The following is a 21,719-nucleotide window of genomic DNA, read 5'->3' as shown; positions in this document are numbered from 1 at the left end:
ACCTCTCTGCTCCATTCCTCCATCTTATCTTCGGTCTCCCCCTCCCTCTCCCCCTTCCACCTCACTTACATACTCTCTCCTTGTCAGTCTCTCGCTCTCCATCCTCTTCACTTGGCCAAACCACCTCATTGTATTTCTCTTAACTCTTCCTATCACATCCACATCCACACCACAACATTCCTTTACATCCTTATTTGTCAGTCTGTCTCTCCATGTGACTCCACAGGCTCCTTTCAGATAACTCATTTCCACTGCCCTCACTCTTGACTTCTGTCCCTCCAACAACGTCCAAGCTTCACGTCCATACGTTTGAGTTGGTATCACAATACTGTCATGTAGTAACTTTTTCACTTCCATGCTCACCTCCCTGTTTCTTATCACTGCTTTCAAGGAACCAGCAACCTTTCTTCCTTGTTGTACCCTTTCAAGCACTTCACCTTGTAAACTTCCATCCATACTCATCACACTACCCAAGTACTTAAACGTACTCACATTTTCCATTTCCTCCCCATCCAGCCTCACTGTACATTCACTGACTTCATTTCTCTCGAAGACCATAACTTTACTCTTCCCTACATTCACCTTCAGATTCCGTTTCTTACACACTCTCCCAGGCTCATCCACCAAGCCTTGCAGCTCCCCTTCGTCTTCACTCAACAACACAGTATCATCTACAAACAACAGTACATGGAGTTTCCAAACACTGCCCTCTCTCATTAGGGCCACTCCAACATCCACTGCCCTACCTTGTATCTCGTCTATAACCCCATCCATGTACAGATTAAACAACCATGGGGGCATGACACATCCCTGTTTCAATCCAACATTAAGATAGAAAAATTCACTCGGTTCACTATCCAAACGCACAGCAGCCTTGGCACCCTCATACATACTCTTCATGGCCTTCAACAGCTTCCCATCTACTCCATAATATTCTTAATACTTTCCACAATCCATGTCTAACTAATCTGTATATCTGTCTATAGCCAGACGCCATAATCCGGTATGGGGTGGCCGTTTGTCTTTGAGTTAGTTGTTTGACGGGGAGGGGCACTAACCCTCCGCCAACCCACTTGTTGACACGTAGGCAGCATGTGTGTGTTGGTTATATGGTTACCACCCAGCGTTATAAATGGTTTCTTGGCTTACAGGAAACCATTAGGCTTGTCACTCAATGTAAAACCTCCCGAAAAGGAAAGAAGAGTAATAAAAAGTGACAGGAAAGATGGGAGAAATAGGAAGAGACGAGGACAGACAGAAAATGAATGATAAAGGTGAAGGAAGAAGTAGACAGAACTATATCAGGTGAGTGGATGATGGGAGAAATAGGAAGAGAGGAGGGCAGACACAGAAAAAGAATGATGAAGGTGAAGGAAGAAGTAGGCTGCGCTATATCAAGTGAGTGGATGATGGTAAGAAATAGGAAGGGTGGAGGACAAACACAGAAAAAGAATGATAAAGGTGAAGGAAGAAACAGGCAACACTACATCAAGTGAGTGGATGATGGTAAGAAATAGGAAGGGTGGAGGACAAACACAGAAAAAGAATGATAAAGGTGAAGGAAGAAGCAGGCAACACTACATCAGGTGAGTGGATGGTGGTGATAAGTATTTTACCTTTTGATCATTTCCGGTGCAACTCTTATCATATCCTGCCAATGTTGACGTCCATCTCTACCGACACAACCACCACTACCCACCACACACGACCCCACCACACGACGACCACACCCTGCAAAGTGGTTAGCATCATCATCATCATCATCATCATCATCACAGTCAAGACCCCACCACACTTTACCTTCATCTTGCAAACTTTTCATCACTATCATCATCATCATCGTCACCATCATCATCTTCACCAGCACGGTCATCATCATCACCATCACCTTGCCTAAAATCTAGTCTGGTTAGAGGTCTACCACTAGAAGTTCATGTTAGAGAGAGGGAGAGAGGGGGAAGTGTGTGTGTGTGTGTGTGTGTGTGTGTGTGTGTGTGTGTGTGTGTGTGTGTGTGAGAGAGAGAGAGAGAGAGAGAGAGAGAGAGAGAGAGAGACGGAAAAAATACGTAACTTCCCGCAAAGTGAGTCCCATCCATCCTAAAATATACTCCTTGCGAACTTTTACTCCTTGCGAACATCTACCACTTACGCAATTTTATCCAGGAAGAATTTGCGTAAGATCATTTTCCCTACTCACCCGGTCTCGTACGAAGCCTGGCACTGAGGACGAGGTGGGTAGCCTCAAGGTCCAACTCGGGGACATGGAGGTTGAGCGTTTCCTCCACTTCAAGTCCTCCTCCAACTCTTTCTCGTCCTCGATCACCTTCTCCCTCTTCTTCTTCTTGTTTTTCCTCCACTCTTCCCTCTTCCTCTTCTCCTCCTTTTCCTTCTTCCTCTCCTCCTCCTCTTCCTTCTCCTCCTTCTCTTCCTGTTGCTCCTTCGTCTAGGTCCTTTGGCGAGGTCCTTCTCCAACAGAGGATAGAGTTGTTGAGATACACTGTTACCTTCACGTACACTTGAGCTGTTGATAGATAGATAGATAGATAGGTGGACAGATAGATAGATAGATAGATAGATGGACAGACAGATAGATAGATAGATAGATAGGTGCAGACACATATAGATAGATAGATGGATAGACAGACAGATAGACAGGTGGACGGACAGATAGATCGATAGACAGATAGGTGGATAGACAGGTAGATAGATATATAGAGAGACGGATTGATGGGATGAAGATAGATAGATTGAATGAATGTTGAATGATTAACTGATTGCTACATGTTGCACTGATAGATAGATAGATAGATAGATTGCATGATTAATTGACCAATTGATTATTAACTCTCTCTCTCTCTCTCTCTCTCTCTCTCTCTCTCTCTCTCTCTCATACACACACAAACAAACACTCTCTCTCTCCCTCTCTCTCTCTCTCTCTCTTTTTCTCTCTCTCACCTGTCTGGCTGAGTTGGGGGGCAAGTGGTGGAATGTGAAGGTCCGAAAGTCGACACACCTTGATGGATAAATCGCTTGTTGTCCGGTCCCACGCCAGGCCCACTTCTAATTGCCCACCTGTCCCCACCTGTAAGAATGGATTAATTAGATGAGGGAGCCGGGTGGTCAGAGGATTAGGCGATCAAGTAGGGTTTATATCCAAGGGTAGGCATGGTGAAAATTATTGAAGAGATGATAGATAGATAGATAGGTAGTTTTGAGATAGATATAAGAATAGTACGTACACACACACACACACACACACACACACACACACACACACACACACACACACACACACACACACACACACACACACCTGCTGGTCCGGGGCGCTCTCTTGAAGGTGTAGATTAAGCAGTCCGGTATCCAAGTCCTGTACAATCCCGGGTTTGATCCCCAGGTCTGCCAGAGAGAGAGAGGCGTATCCCACCACCACCCTCTTCCCGCACTCTGTTACCTGAGTGGATGGTGGGGTGTTAGAGAGGGTGAGAGAGGAGGGAGGAGGGGAGGGGAAAGGGGAGAGGGAGAGGGGAGAGAGGGGGAGGGGGGCGAGGAAGGGGAGGGAGAAGAAAGGAGGAGGGGGAGAGAAAAAGAGAGGAGGAGGGTAAGGGAGGAGAGAGGAGGAGAGGAGGGTAAGGGATGAGGGAAGGAAGAGAGGCGGAGAGGTGAGGGTAGGGGTAGGGAAGAGGAACAGAGGGGGTTGGGGAGGGAAGGAAAGAAGGGGGGAGAGAGAGAGAGAGAGAGACATCTTCCCAGTCAGATCAAACCATCTTTACCATACATACAACGACTCAATTCTTCCCCACTGTTAATCACTTTCCCCCTTCCTCACCATGTGCACCTTCCTCCACCCCCTCTCTCCTGCCTCACCTGACACACGGAGAGCCTGAGTGTGGCGTGGGAGAGGCGTGCAGGGCGGGCGTGGTGGTTGAAGGTGGCGTGGAAGAGAGCAAGGTCAGTGGCAGCCACGTAGTTGGTGGTGAAGCGAATTCTCTTCTCTGGCAACAGCACTGCCTGAAGGAGGAAGAGTGTATGTAATTCTTCCCTCACCCATCCTCCTCCTCCTCCTCCTCCTCCTCCTCCTCCTCCTCCTCTACCTCTTCCTCATCTTCTTCCTCCTTCTTATCATCAATATCACCATCATCACACTCCTCCTCCTCCTCCTCCTCCTCCTCCTCCTGCTCCGTCTTACCTTGGTATACGTGTGTACCGGGTGTGGTCCAAGGCGCAGAGGTAGGTGGTGTGCGGAGTGCAGGTGTAGTGATAGTTGCCGCGCCCTTACCGCGTACCGCACCCGCAGCCGCACCTCACCCAGACCGCACCCACCCCCTGCAACAAGGATTGGGTGTTGGTCATCATCATCATCATCATCATCATCATCATTGCAATCAACATTGTCATCATCATCATCATACCACCACTGCCTTCATCATCATCACTACCATCAATATCATCATCATCATCATCCTTCTTCGTCTGTTTCTCCTCTTGCTCCTCGTCCATGTCGTCCTCTGGGCCAAGTTAAGATGAAGGAACGAAAGACAGACAGACAGACGGACAGAGAGACGAAAATCTGTACCAAGTTAAAGTGAAAGAAATACAGACTAAATCGCAGAGGGAAAGGAGTTAAGGAGGTAATGCGAATTCCACCACGAGGACGCAAGTGTGTGTGTCAGCATATAACTCATGCTGATAAATGGAGAAGGGGGGGCTTTACAAGGGGATACCGCCCCCCCGAGCCCCCCCCGTGAACAGGTGAGATGATACCTGGATTAACTTACGGTCTTATTTCGGTCTGTTGGGACGTTGGATTGATTTGGGCACCTTGACTGTTCATTGATGGTTGCCTAGCTTTGGGGAAACATTGGAAGTGGTTCAGAGAGAGAGAGAGAGAGAATAATAACAATCATAATTATAACAATAATGATAACAAAAATAATAATATCAGTAATCATCATCATCATCATTAATCCTACGTTGTCCCAGGAGGAGCGTAGGAGCCCGGGGCTAGGCAAGTTGGTTCTGACATATAAGATGAGAGTGACCAGCCTCACTCATCCCTGAGTGGCATTACATGAACAGTAAACCCCAACCACCCCTTGGATATAAACCTTCACCGGCTCAATCTGATTGGAGCGCCGTAATTACCCACTAAACCACCAGGCGCCATAATTTGGTTGTATGGTTGCCACCCAGCGTAGTAAATGGTTTCCTGGTGTACAGGAAACCATTTGGCTTGTCACTCAGTGTAGAGTCACCCACAGGCAGAAGGAATTAGAATGAATGAAGGAAAGAAAGAGAAGGGGAAGGAAGGAAAGAAGGATGGAGGAGAGGAAAGGGCAGACACCCGAGAGCAGCACTACATCGAGTGAGTGGATGGTGAGCGACCCCACCTACCATGTAATAATAATAATAATAATAATAATAATAACACACCTGAGCCAACACTAGAGGCAGGTGTCCATACAGGTGTCCAGCTGTCCACGGAGTCAGGGGTGGTCACCTCGGCGGGGTCAGGGCTGCAGGGGTCAGGGGTCAAGAAGCTGTGTTGCAAGGCTGCCCGTAACTCCTCTAGACCTTGCATCCCCCTGAGAGAAGCAGGAGGGGTAAGTGTGGTGGTGGTGGTGGTGGTGGTGGTGATGATGATGATGATGATGATGATGATGATGATGATGATGATGATGGTTACTACTATTACTACAGCTACTACTATTATATGATGATAATGATAATAATAATAACGATAACGATGACTGACAACAACAACTATGATAATAATAATAATAATAATAATAATAATAGTAGTAGTACACCCATGCAGTTCATACATCTTAGAGAGTAACTTTGAAGAGAAATACCCACTTTCTCAGGAATATTGATCTGGGGAGAAGACCAGGTGGGGTGGCTGGGGTGATGGGTGCTGTCTGTGTCCCCGTAGTCCACCCCCTCCCCCCCAAGGGTAGGGAGAGGGGAGGAGGAGGGGTGAGAGGGGAGTGGAGGAGAGGGGGAGTACGTGGAGAGGCCTTGGGGTTTGTTTTGGGGAGAAGGGTACGTGGGGAGGCTGACCTGGGGCGAGAGGTTAGGGGTGGGGAGATGGGGTATGTTGGGGAGGGGAAGGAGGGGGTTGGGGAGGAAAGGGAGTGAGTTGGGGAGTAGCTGGGAGGGGAGGTAACACTGCTGACCATTCGACCTCCAGCCATCATCTCTCGACCTGTGGAAAGAAAAAATGAATGAGTATCGACGACACGTGATTATTAAAGCACACACACACACACACACACACACACACACACACACACACACACACACACACACACACACACACACACACACAACTTACTCATCCACAACCACACCCATACCCACACACCAACCCTTCCTCTGACCCACACACACACACACACACACACACACACACACACACACACACACACACACACACACACACACACACACACACACACACACACACACACGTACCTGTATGATGCGTGTTGGGGGACAGGATGGGCCTTGCTTCCCCCCACCTGGGCCTTTCGCCCCCCGTGGGCGTGAGGGCGGTGCAGGTGGGCGTGGGGGTGGGGGTGGGGGTAGGGGTCATTGGCTCACTCCCTGCTTCACTATGGCTTATCTGAGAAGACGATAAGACATAGTTAAGATGATAGGAAGAGGTAAGACATTGAAAATAATAGGAAGACGAAAGACAAGATAGACAGACGTAAGACATTTTTAAGATCAACTTATCCCTGTCCTGATAAAGAGTAGATAGTAGATACTGATTGTAGATAGATAGATACTGTGGGTAGATAGATCCTGGATAGATAAACACGATAGATAGGGGATATTTTTAGACTTACAGTGGGTAAGACGAACGCCATAGGGTGCTCAGGTGACGAGTAGGGTGATTTTCTCTTGCTGACTAGGAACGTGGCTGGGCTCGGCTCCCCCCCTTCCCCCCGTAGACGCCTAGTAGAGAGGAAGTAGAAGGTAGATGTGGCTATTTGGTGGCTGAGGCGGAACGGTATTGGTCTTGTGATTGGGGAATGGTGTGAGGTTATATTGATGTTGAAAGTGAAGTTGGTGATCTTAATGTTTGAGTACACACACACACACACACACACACACACACACACACACACACACACACACACACACACACAAACTCAGCCACTCATCCACAACCACACCCACATAAACCAACCCATCCTCCGACCCACACCACACACACACACACACCTTACCACATCACACCCACCACACCTCACCCACACCACACACCACACCCAGACTCACCTACACCACAGGGCGAGGCAGAGGGCGGTGCAAATAAGCGTGGCAGCAGCGACAGACGCCCCCACCACCAGGCCCCCCAACATGGCTGCGTTCATACTCCCCTCCAGCTTGACGTCTTGTATCTTTCCACGTCTTCCCAATCTTCCTCGCGCCTCCACGCCTTCTCCCACGCCTTCCAGATCTTCCTCTCGCCTTCACGCCTTCTTCCACGCCTTCCAGATCTTCCTCGAACCTTCACGCCTCTTTCCACTCCTTCCCACGCCGCTCACACGCCCACACGTCCCCCTGCAGGCTCCCAAAACACCCACACGTCGTCCTAGATCTTCCAAATTGCCCAAACGTTTCCCCGCGTCTTCCGACACGCCCAAACGTTTCTCCAGGCTTCTCCACACGTCCAAACGTTTCTCCAGGCTTCTCCACACGTCCAAACGGTTCTCCAGGCTTCTCCACACGCCCAAACGTTTCTCCAGGCTTCTCCACACGTCCTAACGTTTTTCTACGCCTCTCCACACGTCCAAACGTTTCTCCTTGTCTTCCAACACGCTCAAACGTTTCTCCAGGCCTCTCCACACGCCCAAACGTTTCTTCACGCCCCTTCACACGCCTACACGTCTTCCTCAGGTCCTTGGTTCTCCTGCTTCTGTGGGGGTAGGCAGGCTGGCGTTAGGTGCAGTGGTTTCTGTAGTGAGGTAGGTTAGGTGTGGATCAGTAGTCATTAAAATGTGTGTGCGTGTGTGTGTGTGTGTGTGTGTGTGTGTGTGTATTATCTGGTAATTTTCTCTCTCTCTCTCTCCCTCTGTGTGTGTGTGTGTGTGTGTGTGTGTGTGTGTGTGTGTGTGTGTGTGTGTGTGTGTGTGTACATTCTAGTTCCGGGTCAGCATAACAACACATAAAACGTACAGGTGCACATCCTCATACAGCATAATACGTACACACGGGTGTACATGTGGACAGGTGCACATAGAGTTGCACATGTTAGTCACGAAGAAGTGCTATGGAAAGGATGTAGAATATGCTGCTAGTCACGAAGAAGTGCTATGGAAAGGATGCTGAATATGATGCTAGTCACGAAGAAGTGCTATGGAAAGGATGCAGAATATGATGCTAGTCACGAAGAAGTGCTATGGGAAGGATGTAGAATATGATGCTAGTCACGAAGAAGTGCTATGGAAAGGATGTAGAATATGATGCTAGTCACGAAGAAGTGCTGTGGAAAGGATGCAGAATATGATGCTAGTCACGAAGAAGTGCTATGGGAAGGATGTAGAATATGATGCTAGTCACGAAGAAGTGCTATGGGAAGGATGTAGAATATGATGCTAGTCACGAAGAAGTGTTATGGGGAGGGTGTCGAATATAATGCTAGTCAAGAAGAAGTGCTATGGAAAGAATGTAGAATATGATGCTAGTCACGAAGAAGTGCAATGGAAAGGATGTAGAGTATGATGCTAGTCACGAAGAAGTGCTATTGTCTTTCTGCCACTGAGCTACGTGAAATAAGCTGCAAAAGGACGAAAATCTGGGCCAAATTAAGGTGAAAGTAGTATAGATGTACACACACACACACACACACACACACACACACACACGCACATGACTCAATGGGAAACAAGGACACAAGTGTTTTGCCTTTTGTGTGTGTGTGTGTGTGTGTGTGATGTATATGCCGGGTAGCAATTCCTATGCTCTCTCTCTCTCTCTCTCTCTCTCTCTCTCTCTCTCTCTCTCTCTCTCTCTCTCTCTCGGCTTCTTTGACTCAGGTGAATAAAGTTAGAATTATTACTTGCACTTCTTCGTGACTAGCGCGCTCACTCAACTCGCGAATTTTGCGTGCGTTTTCCTGTATGGTTATCCCGGAGAGAGAGAGAGAGAGAGTGAGTTAATATTAAGCGTGTTAGAGAGAGAGAGAGAGAGAGAGAGAGTTAATATTAAGCGTGTTAGAGAGAGAGAGAGAGAGTTAATATTAAGCGTGTTAGAGAGAGAGAGAGAGAGAGAGAGAGTTAATATTAAGCGTGTTAGAGAGAGAGAGAGAGAGTTAATATTAAGCGTATTAGAGAGAGAGAGAGAGAGAGAGAGAGAGAGAGTTAATATTAAGCGTGTTAGAGAGAGAGAGAGAGAGAGAGAGAGAGAGAGAGAGTTAATATTAAGCGTGTTAGAGAGAGAGAGAGAGAGAGAGAGAGAGAGAGTTAATATTAAGCGTGTTAGAGAGAGAGAGAGAGAGAGTTAATATTAAGCGTGTTAGAGAGAGAGAGAGAGAGAGTTAATATTAAGCGTGTTAGAGAGAGAGAGAGAGTTAATATTAAGCGTGTTAGAGAGAGAGAGAGAGAGAGAGAGTTAATATTAAGAGTATTAGAGAGAGAGAGAGAGAGAGAGAGAGAGAGAGAGAGAGAGAGAGAGAGTTAATATTAAGCGTGTTAGAGAGAGAGAGAGAGAGTTAATATTAAGCGTGTTAGAGAGAGAGAGAGAGAGAGAGAGAGAGTTAATATTAAGCGTGTTAGAGAGAGAGAGAGAGTTAATATTAAGCGTGTTAGAGAGAGAGAGAGAGTTAATATTAAGCGTGTTAGAGAGAGAGAGAGAGAGAGAGAGAGAGAGAGAGTTAATATTAAGCGTGTTAGAGAGAGAGAGAGAGAGAGAGAGAGAGAGAGAGAGAGTTAATATTAAGCGTGTTAAAGAGAGAGAGAGAGAGAGAGAGAGTTAATATTAAGCGTGTTAGAGAGAGAGAGAGAGAGTTAATATTAAGCGTGTTAGAGAGAGAGAGAGAGAGAGAGAGAGAGAGAGTTAATATTAAGCGTGTTAGAGAGAGAGAGAGAGAGTTAATATTAAGCGTGTTAGAGAGAGAGAGAGAGAGAGAGTTAATATTAAGCGTGTTAGAGAGAGAGAGAGAGTTAATATTAAGCGTGTTAGAGAGAGAGAGAGAGAGAGAGAGAGAGAGAGAGAGTTAATATTAAGCGTGTTAGAGAGAGAGAGAGAGAGAGAGAGTTAATATTAAGCGTGTTAGAGAGAGAGAGAGAGAGAGAGAGAGTTAATATTAAGCGTATTAGAGAGAGAGAGAGAGAGAGAGAGAGAGTTAATATTAAGCGTATTAGAGAGAGAGAGAGAGAGAGAGAGTTAATATTAAGCGTATTAGAGAGAGAGAGAGAGAGTTAATATTAAGCGTATTAGAGAGAGAGAGAGAGAGAGAGAGAGTTAATATTAAGCGTATTAGAGAGAGAGAGAGAGAGAGAGAGAGAGAGAGAGAGTTAATATTAAGCGTGTTAGAGAGAGAGAGAGAGAGAGTTAATATTAAGCGTGTTAGAGAGAGAGAGAGAGAGAGAGTTAATATTAAGCGTGTTAGAGAGAGAGAGAGAGAGAGAGAGAGAGAGAGAGAGAGAGTTAATATTAAGCGTGTTAGAGAGAGAGAGAGAGAGAGAGAGAGTTAATATTAAGCGTGTTAGAGAGAGAGAGAGAGAGAGAGAGAGAGAGTTAATATTAAGCGTGTTAGAGAGAGAGAGAGAGAGAGAGAGAGAGTTAATATTAAGCGTATTAGAGAGAGAGAGAGAGAGAGAGAGAGAGAGTTAATATTAAGCGTATTAGAGAGAGAGAGAGAGAGTTAATATTAAGCGTATTAGAGAGAGAGAGAGAGAGAGTTAATATTAAGCGTATTAGAGAGAGAGAGAGAGAGAGTTAATATTAAGCGTATTAGAGAGAGAGAGAGAGAGAGAGAGTTAATATTAAGCGTGTTAGAGAGAGAGAGAGAGTTAATATTAAGCGTATTAGAGAGAGAGAGAGAGAGAGTTAATATTAAGCGTATTAGAGAGAGAGAGAGAGAGAGAGAGAGTTAATATTAAGCGTATTAGAGAGAGAGAGAGAGAGAGAGTTAATATTAAGCGTATTAGAGAGAGAGAGAGAGAGAGAGAGAGAGAGAGAGAGTTAATATTAAGCGTGTTAGAGAGAGAGAGAGAGTTAATATTAAGCGTATTAGAGAGAGAGAGAGAGAGAGAGAGAGAGTTAATATTAAGCGTATTAGAGAGAGAGAGAGAGAGAGTTAATATTAAGCGTATTAGAGAGAGAGAGAGAGAGTTAATATTAAGCGTGTTAGAGAGAGAGAGAGAGAGAGAGAGAGAGAGAGAGAGAGAGAGAGTTAATATTAAGCGTGTTAGAGAGAGAGAGAGAGAGAGAGAGAGAGTTAATATTAAGCGTATTAGAGAGAGAGAGAGAGAGTTAATATTAAGCGTGTTAGAGAGAGAGAGAGAGAGTTAATATTAAGCGTGTTAGAGAGAGAGAGAGAGAGTTAATATTAAGCGTGTTAGAGAGAGAGAGAGAGAGTTAATATTAAGCGTGTTAGAGAGAGAGAGAGAGAGTTAATATTAAGCGTGTTAGAGAGAGAGAGAGAGAGTTAATATTAAGCGTGTTAGAGAGAGAGAGAGAGAGAGAGAGTTAATATTAAGCGTATTAGAGAGAGAGAGAGAGAGAGAGAGAGAGTTAATATTAAGCGTATTAGAGAGAGAGAGAGAGAGAGATTAAAACCTGTAAATGTAAAATCAATAATGTTCAAGGAAGCTCCCTAACACCTTTTCCTAAGCGATTTACTTTGCTTATTACACCTTACTGTCCTCTTCTGTGTTACATAAATCCTTCCAATATCGCCATACTCTGCATAAAGCTCCCTAACACCTTTTCCTAAGCGATTTATTTTGCTTATTACACCTTACTGTCCTCTTCTGTGTTACATAAATCCTTCCAATATCGCCATACTCTGCATAAAGCTCCCTAACACCTTTTCCTAAGCGATTTATTTTGCATATTACACCTTACTGTCCTCTTCTGTGTTACATAAATCCTTCCAATATCGCCATACTCTGCATAAAGCTTCCTAACACCTTTTCCTAAGCGATTTATTTTGCTTATTACACCTTACTGTCCTCTTCTGTGTTACATAAATCCTTCCAATATCGCCATACTCTGCATAAAGCTCCCTAACACCTTTTCCTAAGCGATTTATTTTGCTTATTACACCCTACTGTCCTCTTCTGTGTTACATAAATCCTTCCAATATCGCCATACTCTGCATAAAGCTCCCTAACACCTTTTCCTAAGCGATTTATTTTGCTTGTTACACCTTACTGTCCTCTTCTGTGTTACATAAATCCTTCCAATATCGCCATACTCTGCATAAAGCTCCCTAACACCTTTTCCAAAGCGATTTATTTTGCTTATTACTCCTTACAGTCCTCCTCTGTGTTACATAAATCCTTCCAATATCGCCATATGCATAAAGCTCCCTAACACTTTTTCCTAAGCGATTTATTTTGCTTACTACTCCTTACTGTCCTCTTCTGTGTTACATAAATCCTTCCAATATCGCCATACTCTGCACACACATCCAAAAATAAATAGCTAAGGAAGAGGTGTTAGGGAGCAGAAATCCGTCCAATATACTCTGCACAAATAACGTCTGTCTGTCTATAATTGCCAGACGCCTTAATCCCGTAAGGGGTGGCCACAAACAAATCGCCTCCATGTCGCCTTGTCCCCCGCCATTTAACTGAACAGATGGATATTAACCAGCCATATCCAAAAATAAATCAGTAAGGAAGAGGTGTTAGGGAGCTTCTTTAACCCTTGTAAGGTAACCCAGTCCTTATAAAATCACCAGAAATACCTACAACACCTTTATTTAAACAACCACCTGTACACAATTTCCGTAGCCCTTTTCCTTGACTTTGGTGCAAATATATGAAAGTACAAGTGACGAAATATTGTTAGGAAAATTGAAATGAAAAACATAGACAAATTTTATACCAACTGAAATTAGTGGAGAGGATGGAGGGTGAAAGACTGACGAAGAGAGTGTGTATGTGAGTGAGGTGGAGGGGGGAAGAGGGAGGGGGAGGCCGAGGATGAGATGGAGGGATGGGGTGGAGAGGTATATGAGAGAGGGGTGTGTGAGTTGGGAGCGGGGCTGTGAAATGGCGGGGGACAGGGCGACGTGGAGGCGATTTGTTTGTGGCCACCCCGAACGGGATTGAGGCGTCTGGCAATAGATAGATAGCCTGCTGTAGACCAATGACCAATGTATTTTTAAGACGAGAGAGAAGCACATGTCATTGGAAATAATTTTTAGTATGGAAGATATATATGGGAAAAGTTACATGTTAGATTTCCTAGGCTCCAGTGTACTCCAAAGGCCTTTAACACGAAAATATCCCAGATCCCAGACTGACCCCATCACATCCCTAAACTAATCTACTATACTCATTTTTTTTTTTCTATTGAGGCGAAGATGTACTTGAGTTTTTTATTTTCATGCGAGGAAGAAGGAACCCAAGGCCATGAGCCCGCAATAACAGTTCCCTCCAAGAAAAATTGACTGTGATTGGCCGAGTGCAACATGTTCAAAAAATACTTACTAACCCAAATATCCCCCTCAAGATATTTATTGTCAGTTAGTAGTGCTAGATTACGAATGAACTTTGCATTCTCCCAATAATCACCAATCTTTCAAGTTCATCTTCGCCTCGATTAAAAAAAAAAACCTGAATGCTGTATAGTAAGTGAGGCAGAGGGAACACTAGATTCAAAGACCTTATAGTAATTCATGAAATAACGCTGTACCAACGAGAAATACTTACCGAAGAGGCGTTAGTTGTAGTGGTGGTGGTTGTGGTTGTAGTTGTGGTGGTGGTTGAAGTAGTTGTAGGTCGCGGTTGTTGTGGTAGTAGTTGTGGTAGTGATCTCCAGCAACCTTTTCTGTAGCGGTATGTGTGTGGTGGAATTTTTGTGGTTGGTGTGGTAATTGTGGTAGTTGTGGTAGGTGGATTGATTGTTGGTAGTGGTTGATAGATAGAATAGTGGTAGATAGTTGGTAGGTTGTAGTGGTAGTGAGGGAGGGGGACGTGTAGTGGTGAAAGAGAGTGAGAGAGAGAGGTGTAGACTTAACAACCGTATAGATAAAACTGAATGTGTGTGTGAGTGTGTGTGTGTGTGTGTGTGTGTGTGTGTGTGTGTGTGTGTGTGTGTGAGTGTGTGTGTGTGTGTGTATACAGGTGTTTCTCACACTTGTGCTCTTCACCTGCTCTCTCTCTCTCTCTCTCTCTCTCTCTCTCTCTCTCTCTCTCTCTCTCTCTCTCTCTTTCTTTCTCTCTCTCTCTCTTTGCCCCATTTGTCACATCATTCCTCCCCTGAGAGAGAGAGAGAGAGAGAAATGCTATGAGATGAAGATGCTATATAATGATGCTATGAGATGGTGCTATGAATGGTTACTATTACAACAGTGGATGGTTACTATGACAACTAATATATCCGTATATAAACTATGAAATATATTTGGCTGAAAATCTATACTCTGTTCACTATAGACACGGGTGCTAGTCACGAAGAAGTGCCATGGAAAGGGTGTCGAGTGGAAGTATTGTCATATTCTGCCAATGAGCTACGTGAATTAAGCAACAAAAGGACGAGAAATCAAAATATGCTAAAGTTATGCTATATGGGAGAGTTCCAGTGCATATGATATCGTTTTCTTTTATAAACTTAATTGTCATACTAAAATGTTTAATAATTTGTGGATATACGTAATTATGGAGTTATTATTACCATTTATAAAGGCATAATGGCGATCCTGTAAGAAGACTGATCTATACTATTATCCTCACTATTTTAGGCTGAATTTTGTGGCCATGGTAGTGAGATTTGAATTGAATTGAAATATTTATTGTTGTAAGCTGTAGAGTGTTAATTTTTTGGCCCAAACAATTTTAGATATTCTTCCGTATAATGTTAATTTAGTGCTTCATTATTAAGCAATCAGTATAATGTGCAAGAATTAAAAAGTATTGTTTTGTATGAATATTTAAATCGGTGTACGTAAGGAGAGGATGTGGATATATATAAGTATTAATTTTAAGAGATATCTAACTTACAAAAATTAATATAAATAGATTAATATATATAGTAAAATTATCAGAATAGATTAATAATAAACTGAAAGTGTAAAGTGATGCTGTAGCTAATGTAAACAAACAGTCGAGCTCACACACAGGGGAGGGAGGCTGTGGAGTCATTTTCTGTCGTAGATCTTTTGTTCTAATCGTTTTTCGGTCGTAGTTCATTGGAATTATTTTCACCAGAAGCCTGTGAGGATATGTAGTAGGTATTTTCACAGTCGGGGTTATATAAAGGGGAGGCACAGCTGACCTACTCATTCCGTGGTCAGATTTGGTAGCGTTCGTGCGTCCAGGTTCCTCGGAATTTTGGCAGCCTAATTCGTGTTGCCAGAGCCAAAAGTAGTCTACGTAGTTTGTTGTATCGCTGAATTCGATCGTCTCTCGAGCAAAATGATTTTTGAAGTTGTCAAAGAACTGCTAAAATGTCTCTCTTGCCCCAAAACCCCCTCCAACTCTTGGCTGATTTGGCTTCACGGCCAGTTGGCCTTTTTTGTGTTTATTTTTATGTATTGTGCATTAAATGTTTTTGTGCCAGACCAAAATGACGTGACCTGTAACTCCTTGGGAGGTAATTTACAGGAATTAACAGACCCGGTCAAATATGATTTGTGTTTATCTTACTCATATAGCACTAACAGTGATTCCGGCCGGAATGTGTACAATACAAAATATCGCTATATACCAATATTCATTATTATTGCTGCTTGTATTTTGTACTCCGTCAAACTCGTTATGGCCCCATGGACTGATAAAAGGCTGGACACCTTTTTTTCTTGCGCCTCAGAACTAACAGAAAAAGAAATTGTTCAGTTTGTGATAGATTACGCGGCCGTCCTTCGTACCCTGGTTGGTCTGAGGTGGAAGATGTTTGGCTACGTAATACTCACTACACTGGCAAATGTATATTTGTTTCAGTTTGTGTCAGACAATACCTTTTTCAGTATTTTACCGTACATGTTGTGGGGCCACAATACAAAGCATATAGAGGCTTCCTACCCAACGTATGGTTTGTGTAAAATTGATCCCAAAAAAGGCTTGGCCGTATTAAATACTGAAAATTACGGCTGTTCCTTCAAAAATAATTATATCTATGAGATTTTGTTTTTGTTTATCCTGATATTTTACTTTGCCATGTCACTGTTGCTGCTCTGCCCGGTGGTACAGGCGATGTTGGGCCAAAAATACGTTTACCTTTCCCGAGTGCCGCCCCAGTCCCTGGAGGCGCTGCGTGAGGCCTGGCCGAGGGACCTAATAGAGACCCTAGAGGCACTGAGCCGAGAGGTGCCCGCACAGGTCATGGCAAAAGTGGTGGCAGCGTTGCTGGAATACACCAACACCATCAAGGACAAATTTAACAACGAGGAAGCACCATGGCAGGTGGTGTGATTGTTTTGTTACTATTTCTGGTCTTTAGCCCTTAGTTTTAATGGTGCTTCTCTTACTAAGGATCTCTTTTACTGCTTGTATCTTCGTGATGGAAATTCTCTTACTAAGGATATTATTTTACTGCTTGTATCTTCGTGATGGAAATTCTCTTACTAAGGATATTATTTTACTGCTTGTATCTTCGTGATGGATATTCTCTTACTAAGGATATTATTTTACTGCTTGTATTTTCGTGACGGATATTCTCTTTTCTTTTTACTGGTACTTTCGGTCTGGCTATTTGTTCTGTTGTTTTATCTGCTGCAAACCATCGGGTTGTAAGGAGTGGGAGAGTGAGGAAGTGGTCCATCCCTGGCTAAACAAAAACCTCACTTCGATGAAAATTCCTTACGCGAACCCCCAGGGGTGGTGGACTGTACTGTGGCAAGGCAGTGCAGTCCAGGCAAAGACCTGGCATTGCACGGTTTTGTTTGTCTATCTATCTATCTATCTATCTATTGCCAGACGCCTTAATCTCGTAAGGGGTGGCCACAAACAAACTGTCTCCACGTCGCCCTGTCCCCCGCCATTTCACTGCCCTGCTCCCAGCTCACACCCCCCTCTCATATACCTCTCCACTCCATCCATCCCGTCTGGTGATAGGAGATGAATATGACCCAGCCCGACCTGGCTTCATTGACCTGATATGGGTGTGACCTGTCTGGCATCAAGAGGTCACAGTTCATGAGGGGCAGTGACTGTGTGGCATCACCAGGGTCACTGCTGCCCCGCCCACTGACACAGCCATTGTTATTGTTGTTGTTGTTGTTGTCCCTGGCTCAGGTGGACGTACAGCTGGTGCACAGGTGGCTGAAGTTGGCCTTCTGCAGTCCACCATCTTCCTTGGGGATGGTCAGGATATTGAGGACATTTGTACAACAGATGGCAGGATCAGCTGGTTATATCAGTGCCACCACGTGAAGGCGTCACCCTCCACCACAGGATCAGCTGGTTATATCAGTGCCACCACGTGGAGGCACCCCTCTCCACCACCTGCATTACTCATTTAATAAACACTTTACTGCATTGGAAGTTTGCTCCTCCAGTCCACCATCCTAATTTGGGATGACAGGCAGGGAGTTGAGGGATATATGTGAACCAGACAGTGGAGTCACCCAGCTATATCAGTGCCACCATGTGAAGGAGTCCCTCTGCAACATAGGCCTAACTAATAAAAAAAAAAAATATTGCTTTCCCTCCATGCTAAGGGATCTTTGTATGCGGCATGTGTTGGGAGTGTAATGCTGTATGGTAGTGAGACCTGGGCAGTAAAGGAAGAGGATATTCACAGGCTTAAATGTACAGAAATGATGATTAGATGGATGTGCAGTGCGTCTTTGAATGTGAGGCCTGGGGAGGCTAGGATTACGATGGAAGATTTGAGAGGAAGGATGGGAATGGAGTGTATTGGTGTTGTGATGAGGAGGGGTAGATTGAGATGGTTTGGGAGGAAGGATGGGAATGGAGTGTATTGGTGTTGTGATGAGGAGGGGTAGATTGAGATGGTTTGGGAGGAAGGATGGGACTGGAGTGTATTGGTGTTGTGATGAGGAGGGGTAGATTGAGATGGTTTGGGAGGAAGGATGGGACTGGAGTGTATTGGTGTTGTGATGAGGAGGGGTAGATTGAGATGGTTTGGGAGGAAGGATGGGACTGGAGTGTATTGGTGTTGTGATGAGGAGGGGTAGATTGAGATGGTTTGGGAGGAAGGATGGGACTGGAGTGTATTGGTGTTGTGATGAGGAGGGGTAGATTGAGATGGTTTGGGAGGAAGGATGGGACTGGAGTGTATTGGTGTTGTGATGAGGAGGGGTAGATTGAGATGGTTTGGGAGGAAGGATGGGACTGGAGTGTATTGGTGTTGTGATGAGGAGGGGTAGATTGAGATGGTTTGGGAGGAAGGATGGGACTGGAGTGTATTGGTGTTGTGATGAGGAGGGGTAGATTGAGATGGTTTAGGAGGAAGGATGGGACTGGAGTATATTGGTGTTGTGATGAGGAGGGGTAGATTGAGATGGTTTGGGCATGTGGAGAGGATGGAGGATGACAATTAGGTGTGGAAAGTGAGAAGTGTGAACGTCGGGGATAGGGTTGCGAGAGGCAGACCGAAAAAGACCTGGGACGAGGGATAAGGGAGTGAATAGGGAGGCTGCCAGAGATTGAGCAGCATGGAGAGCCGCCATTAGGTGACCCAGGCTGACGCAAGCAAGCATGTTGGATCCTTTATAAACAAAACGAAGTACTGCAACATTTCATTCAGTCGTTGTGGTGATAATGATAATAATAGTGATGATGTCAAGGCAGTTATCCCATTGTGGTGGTAGTGATGATGATGATGATAGTAATGGTAGTCGTGGTAGTGATGATAATAATAATAATAATAATAATGATGATGTTAAGGCCGTTATTCATTGTGCCAAGTCATGTAAACACTTCATACATATTACCAAGGAAGTAGGATGGTAATGGGCAGCTTTCACGTGGTGGCACTGTATCTGGCAGGAGCAGTTGCGGCGTCCACCCAGGAACCAAACCACCACATAGTTCCCTGCACCTCGCCGTGGGAAGGACACAGGTGTGACCCTGGTGGGGGCGGTGTGTACCACAAGGGGGGCGCCAGATCCCTACACAGGCTATGTACCTATAGCACGGCCCCACAGGTCTTGCTTACCTGTGGTCGATGGGTCTGCTCATATACCATTGTGACCCGTTTGCCATCAAGCTGCCCTGCCTCCATCCTGTTTGTCTTATCTTTCAGTACCTTTTATAATCTTAATATGTCTTACAATAAATCTTAAGTCTAGTGAGGATTTTCGTAAGATGGACAGACCCAACCCTTCCCAGAAATCCTCCTTAAGATGAAATAAATTGTCTTAAGATGAATTAAACGGTAAAGAAAAAGTTTATATGATTGACCTGCAGGGATTAAGGCCCGTTATTCTCCCTAACACCTCTTCCTGAGCGATTTACTTTCCTTATTACATCCTTATTACATCTTAGCCTCCTCTTCTGTGTTCCTAAGTGATTTGCGTATTACACCTTCCCTAACACATGTTCCTAAGTGATTTATATTGCGTATTACACCTTCCCTAACACCTCTTCCTAAGGGATTTATTTTGCTTATTACACCTTCCCTAACACCTCTTCCTAAGCGATTTATTTTGCGTATTACACCTTCCCTAACACCTCTTCCTAAGGGATTTATTTTGCGTATTGCACCTTCCCTAACACCTCTTCCTAAGGGATTTATTTTGCTTGTTACACCTTAGCCTCCTGTGTTCCTAAGTGATTTATTTTGCTTATTACACCTTCCTAAGCGATTTATTTTGCTTATTACATCTTAGCCTCCTCCTCTGTGTTCCTAAGTGATTTATTTTGCGTATTGCACCTTCCCTAACACCTCTTTCTAAGCGATTTATTTTGCTTATTATACTTTACCGTCCGCTTGTGTTCCTAAGTGATTTATTTTGCTTATTCCTAGCCCTGTTCCTAAGCGATTTATTTTGCTTCATATACCTTACTCTCTTTGTTAATTCTAATATCACCATACTTTGCATAAATAACATACAAAACGATATTAGCCAGCCATATCCAAGAATTAATCGGTAAGGAAGAGGTGTTAGGGAGCTCCATGAATGCCCAAAATACCTCACAGTCCATATCACATCTTCACTATCACATTTTTTTTTATCTACACATCCCCTACCAGTCCTAAAGCCATCTCATTCGTCCCTTAACACATTCTGATATCCTCCTTACCTTATGTATGTTAAATCTGTCACATACCTCACATACTAGGCAGATATACCACCGTTAGTTACATTTTTGTACATTTAAATCTCATTACATGGAAAAAGTGCAAAAAAATAGGTGAGATGTTCGAGACGAGTGCCTGCCCTGAAAGATTTGAATATTTAAAAGGCAGAAAAGACTCAGTGGCTGTAGTGTTGCCATTGTGTGAGTCTACATTGTCAAGCTAAATTATATGCTGTAATCCATGAAACTATTGGCTACATTCTTTTGATCAAGTGTCCTGCACATCACACATGGATTGAGACAGTAGGTTGTGGATGGAAGTAGTGAATATGTGTAGAACGAGTGAACTGCACAATTATTATTATTAGTAGTAGTAGTAATAGTAGTAGTAATATATATCTACTTTTCATGTTTTCATCTACCAATTATGTATTATTGGTAAAAATAGAATGTGGGTTATAATAACAGTGATGAATATTTAAATTTTCAAAAATAAATTTCCTCACCAGTTTGATTTAATTGGATTGAAAGAATGTCGGTTATATAAATCGTCCATATTAACTAAATTCCTATTCAATTTTTCTGGCTTCAGCTTAGTATAGAAATATAATGAAGCAAAGGGAAATTTTAATGAAGAAAGCGTATAGGTATGGCGGACGGTGAATATAATACAGGAAGTGAAAATAATGTTGGAATTGCCTATAAAAAAGCTGCCCGTTCAGAGCGTCTTCAGTCGTTGAGGAATCGTCAGAGGGGAAGGGTGCTCGCGGCTGAGTTCTCCCCGATTCGCCTCGACTTTCTTTAGGTATTTATTCCAGTGTTATCAGTGAATTTATACCTTACTCCAATCTAAGAGTGCAAAATGTCGGTGTTGGTGCCAGGAGGGTCGGTGAGGGACTTAAACAGCCGTATACCACAGCTTGATGAGGTGCGGTGTCTGTGTCAGGAGGAAGTGACGTGGATGTTAAGTAACTCCACTCGCTTTGACGGTCGGTTCTCGTTGGTGGACGTGGCGGAGCTGCAGGAGTGGGCCCTGGACCGGTGTACCGGGTTTATCGTGATTATCAACGTGCAGAACAAGATGCGTCACGCCGTGGTTCTGTACCGGGACGCGTGTGACGGGTACTACTATTTCGACAGCCTGGCAAATCCAATTCCTGAACCAATTACGCAGTATCTCCAAACCAGGTACTCCTGCCCCCCACACCAGGTGATTTATAAGCCCGTTTAGCTGCAAGGCAACCGCTACGGCACCTGTTTATTCCATAGCCTTCACCTGGCCATCTATATATGTAGCAGAGTGGGCTGGCCAGGTAGCGACAT

At 44.3% G+C, this 21,719-nt stretch overlaps 1 protein-coding gene across 1 annotated transcript in view; it reads right to left on the bottom strand.

The window, feature by feature from the left end:
• LOC145399338 (uncharacterized) overlaps positions 1–19,358 on the bottom strand; it is a 31,619-nt gene extending 12,261 nt beyond the window's left edge. Inside the window, exons 1-16 of the mRNA XM_080271994.1 lie at positions 19,312–19,358; positions 17,268–17,414; positions 16,407–16,535; positions 7,661–7,930; positions 7,291–7,482; positions 6,855–6,963; positions 6,525–6,628; positions 5,860–5,943; positions 5,434–5,585; positions 4,190–4,326; positions 3,868–4,011; positions 3,314–3,454; positions 2,956–3,082; positions 2,443–2,521; positions 2,198–2,298; positions 1,617–1,731 (exon numbers count right to left, since the gene is read on the bottom strand). Of these exons, the coding sequence (XP_080128120.1) occupies positions 1,617–1,731; positions 2,198–2,298; positions 2,443–2,521; positions 2,956–3,082; positions 3,314–3,454; positions 3,868–4,011; positions 4,190–4,326; positions 5,434–5,585; positions 5,860–5,943; positions 6,525–6,628; positions 6,855–6,963; positions 7,291–7,482; positions 7,661–7,930; positions 16,407–16,535; positions 17,268–17,414; positions 19,312–19,358 (2,078 nt within the window). The remainder of the gene's footprint in view (positions 1–1,616; positions 1,732–2,197; positions 2,299–2,442; positions 2,522–2,955; positions 3,083–3,313; positions 3,455–3,867; positions 4,012–4,189; positions 4,327–5,433; positions 5,586–5,859; positions 5,944–6,524; positions 6,629–6,854; positions 6,964–7,290; positions 7,483–7,660; positions 7,931–16,406; positions 16,536–17,267; positions 17,415–19,311) is intronic.
• Between the last annotated feature and the right edge of the window lie 2,361 nt (positions 19,359–21,719).

The sequence above is a fragment of the Coenobita brevimanus genome, chromosome 48, assembly GCF_032717465.1.
Source record: "Coenobita brevimanus isolate Jiangsu-jjx chromosome 48, ASM3271746v2, whole genome shotgun sequence".
Taxonomy (NCBI): domain Eukaryota; kingdom Metazoa; phylum Arthropoda; class Malacostraca; order Decapoda; family Coenobitidae; genus Coenobita; species Coenobita brevimanus.
This window is presented reverse-complemented; position numbering and strand designations above follow the sequence as displayed.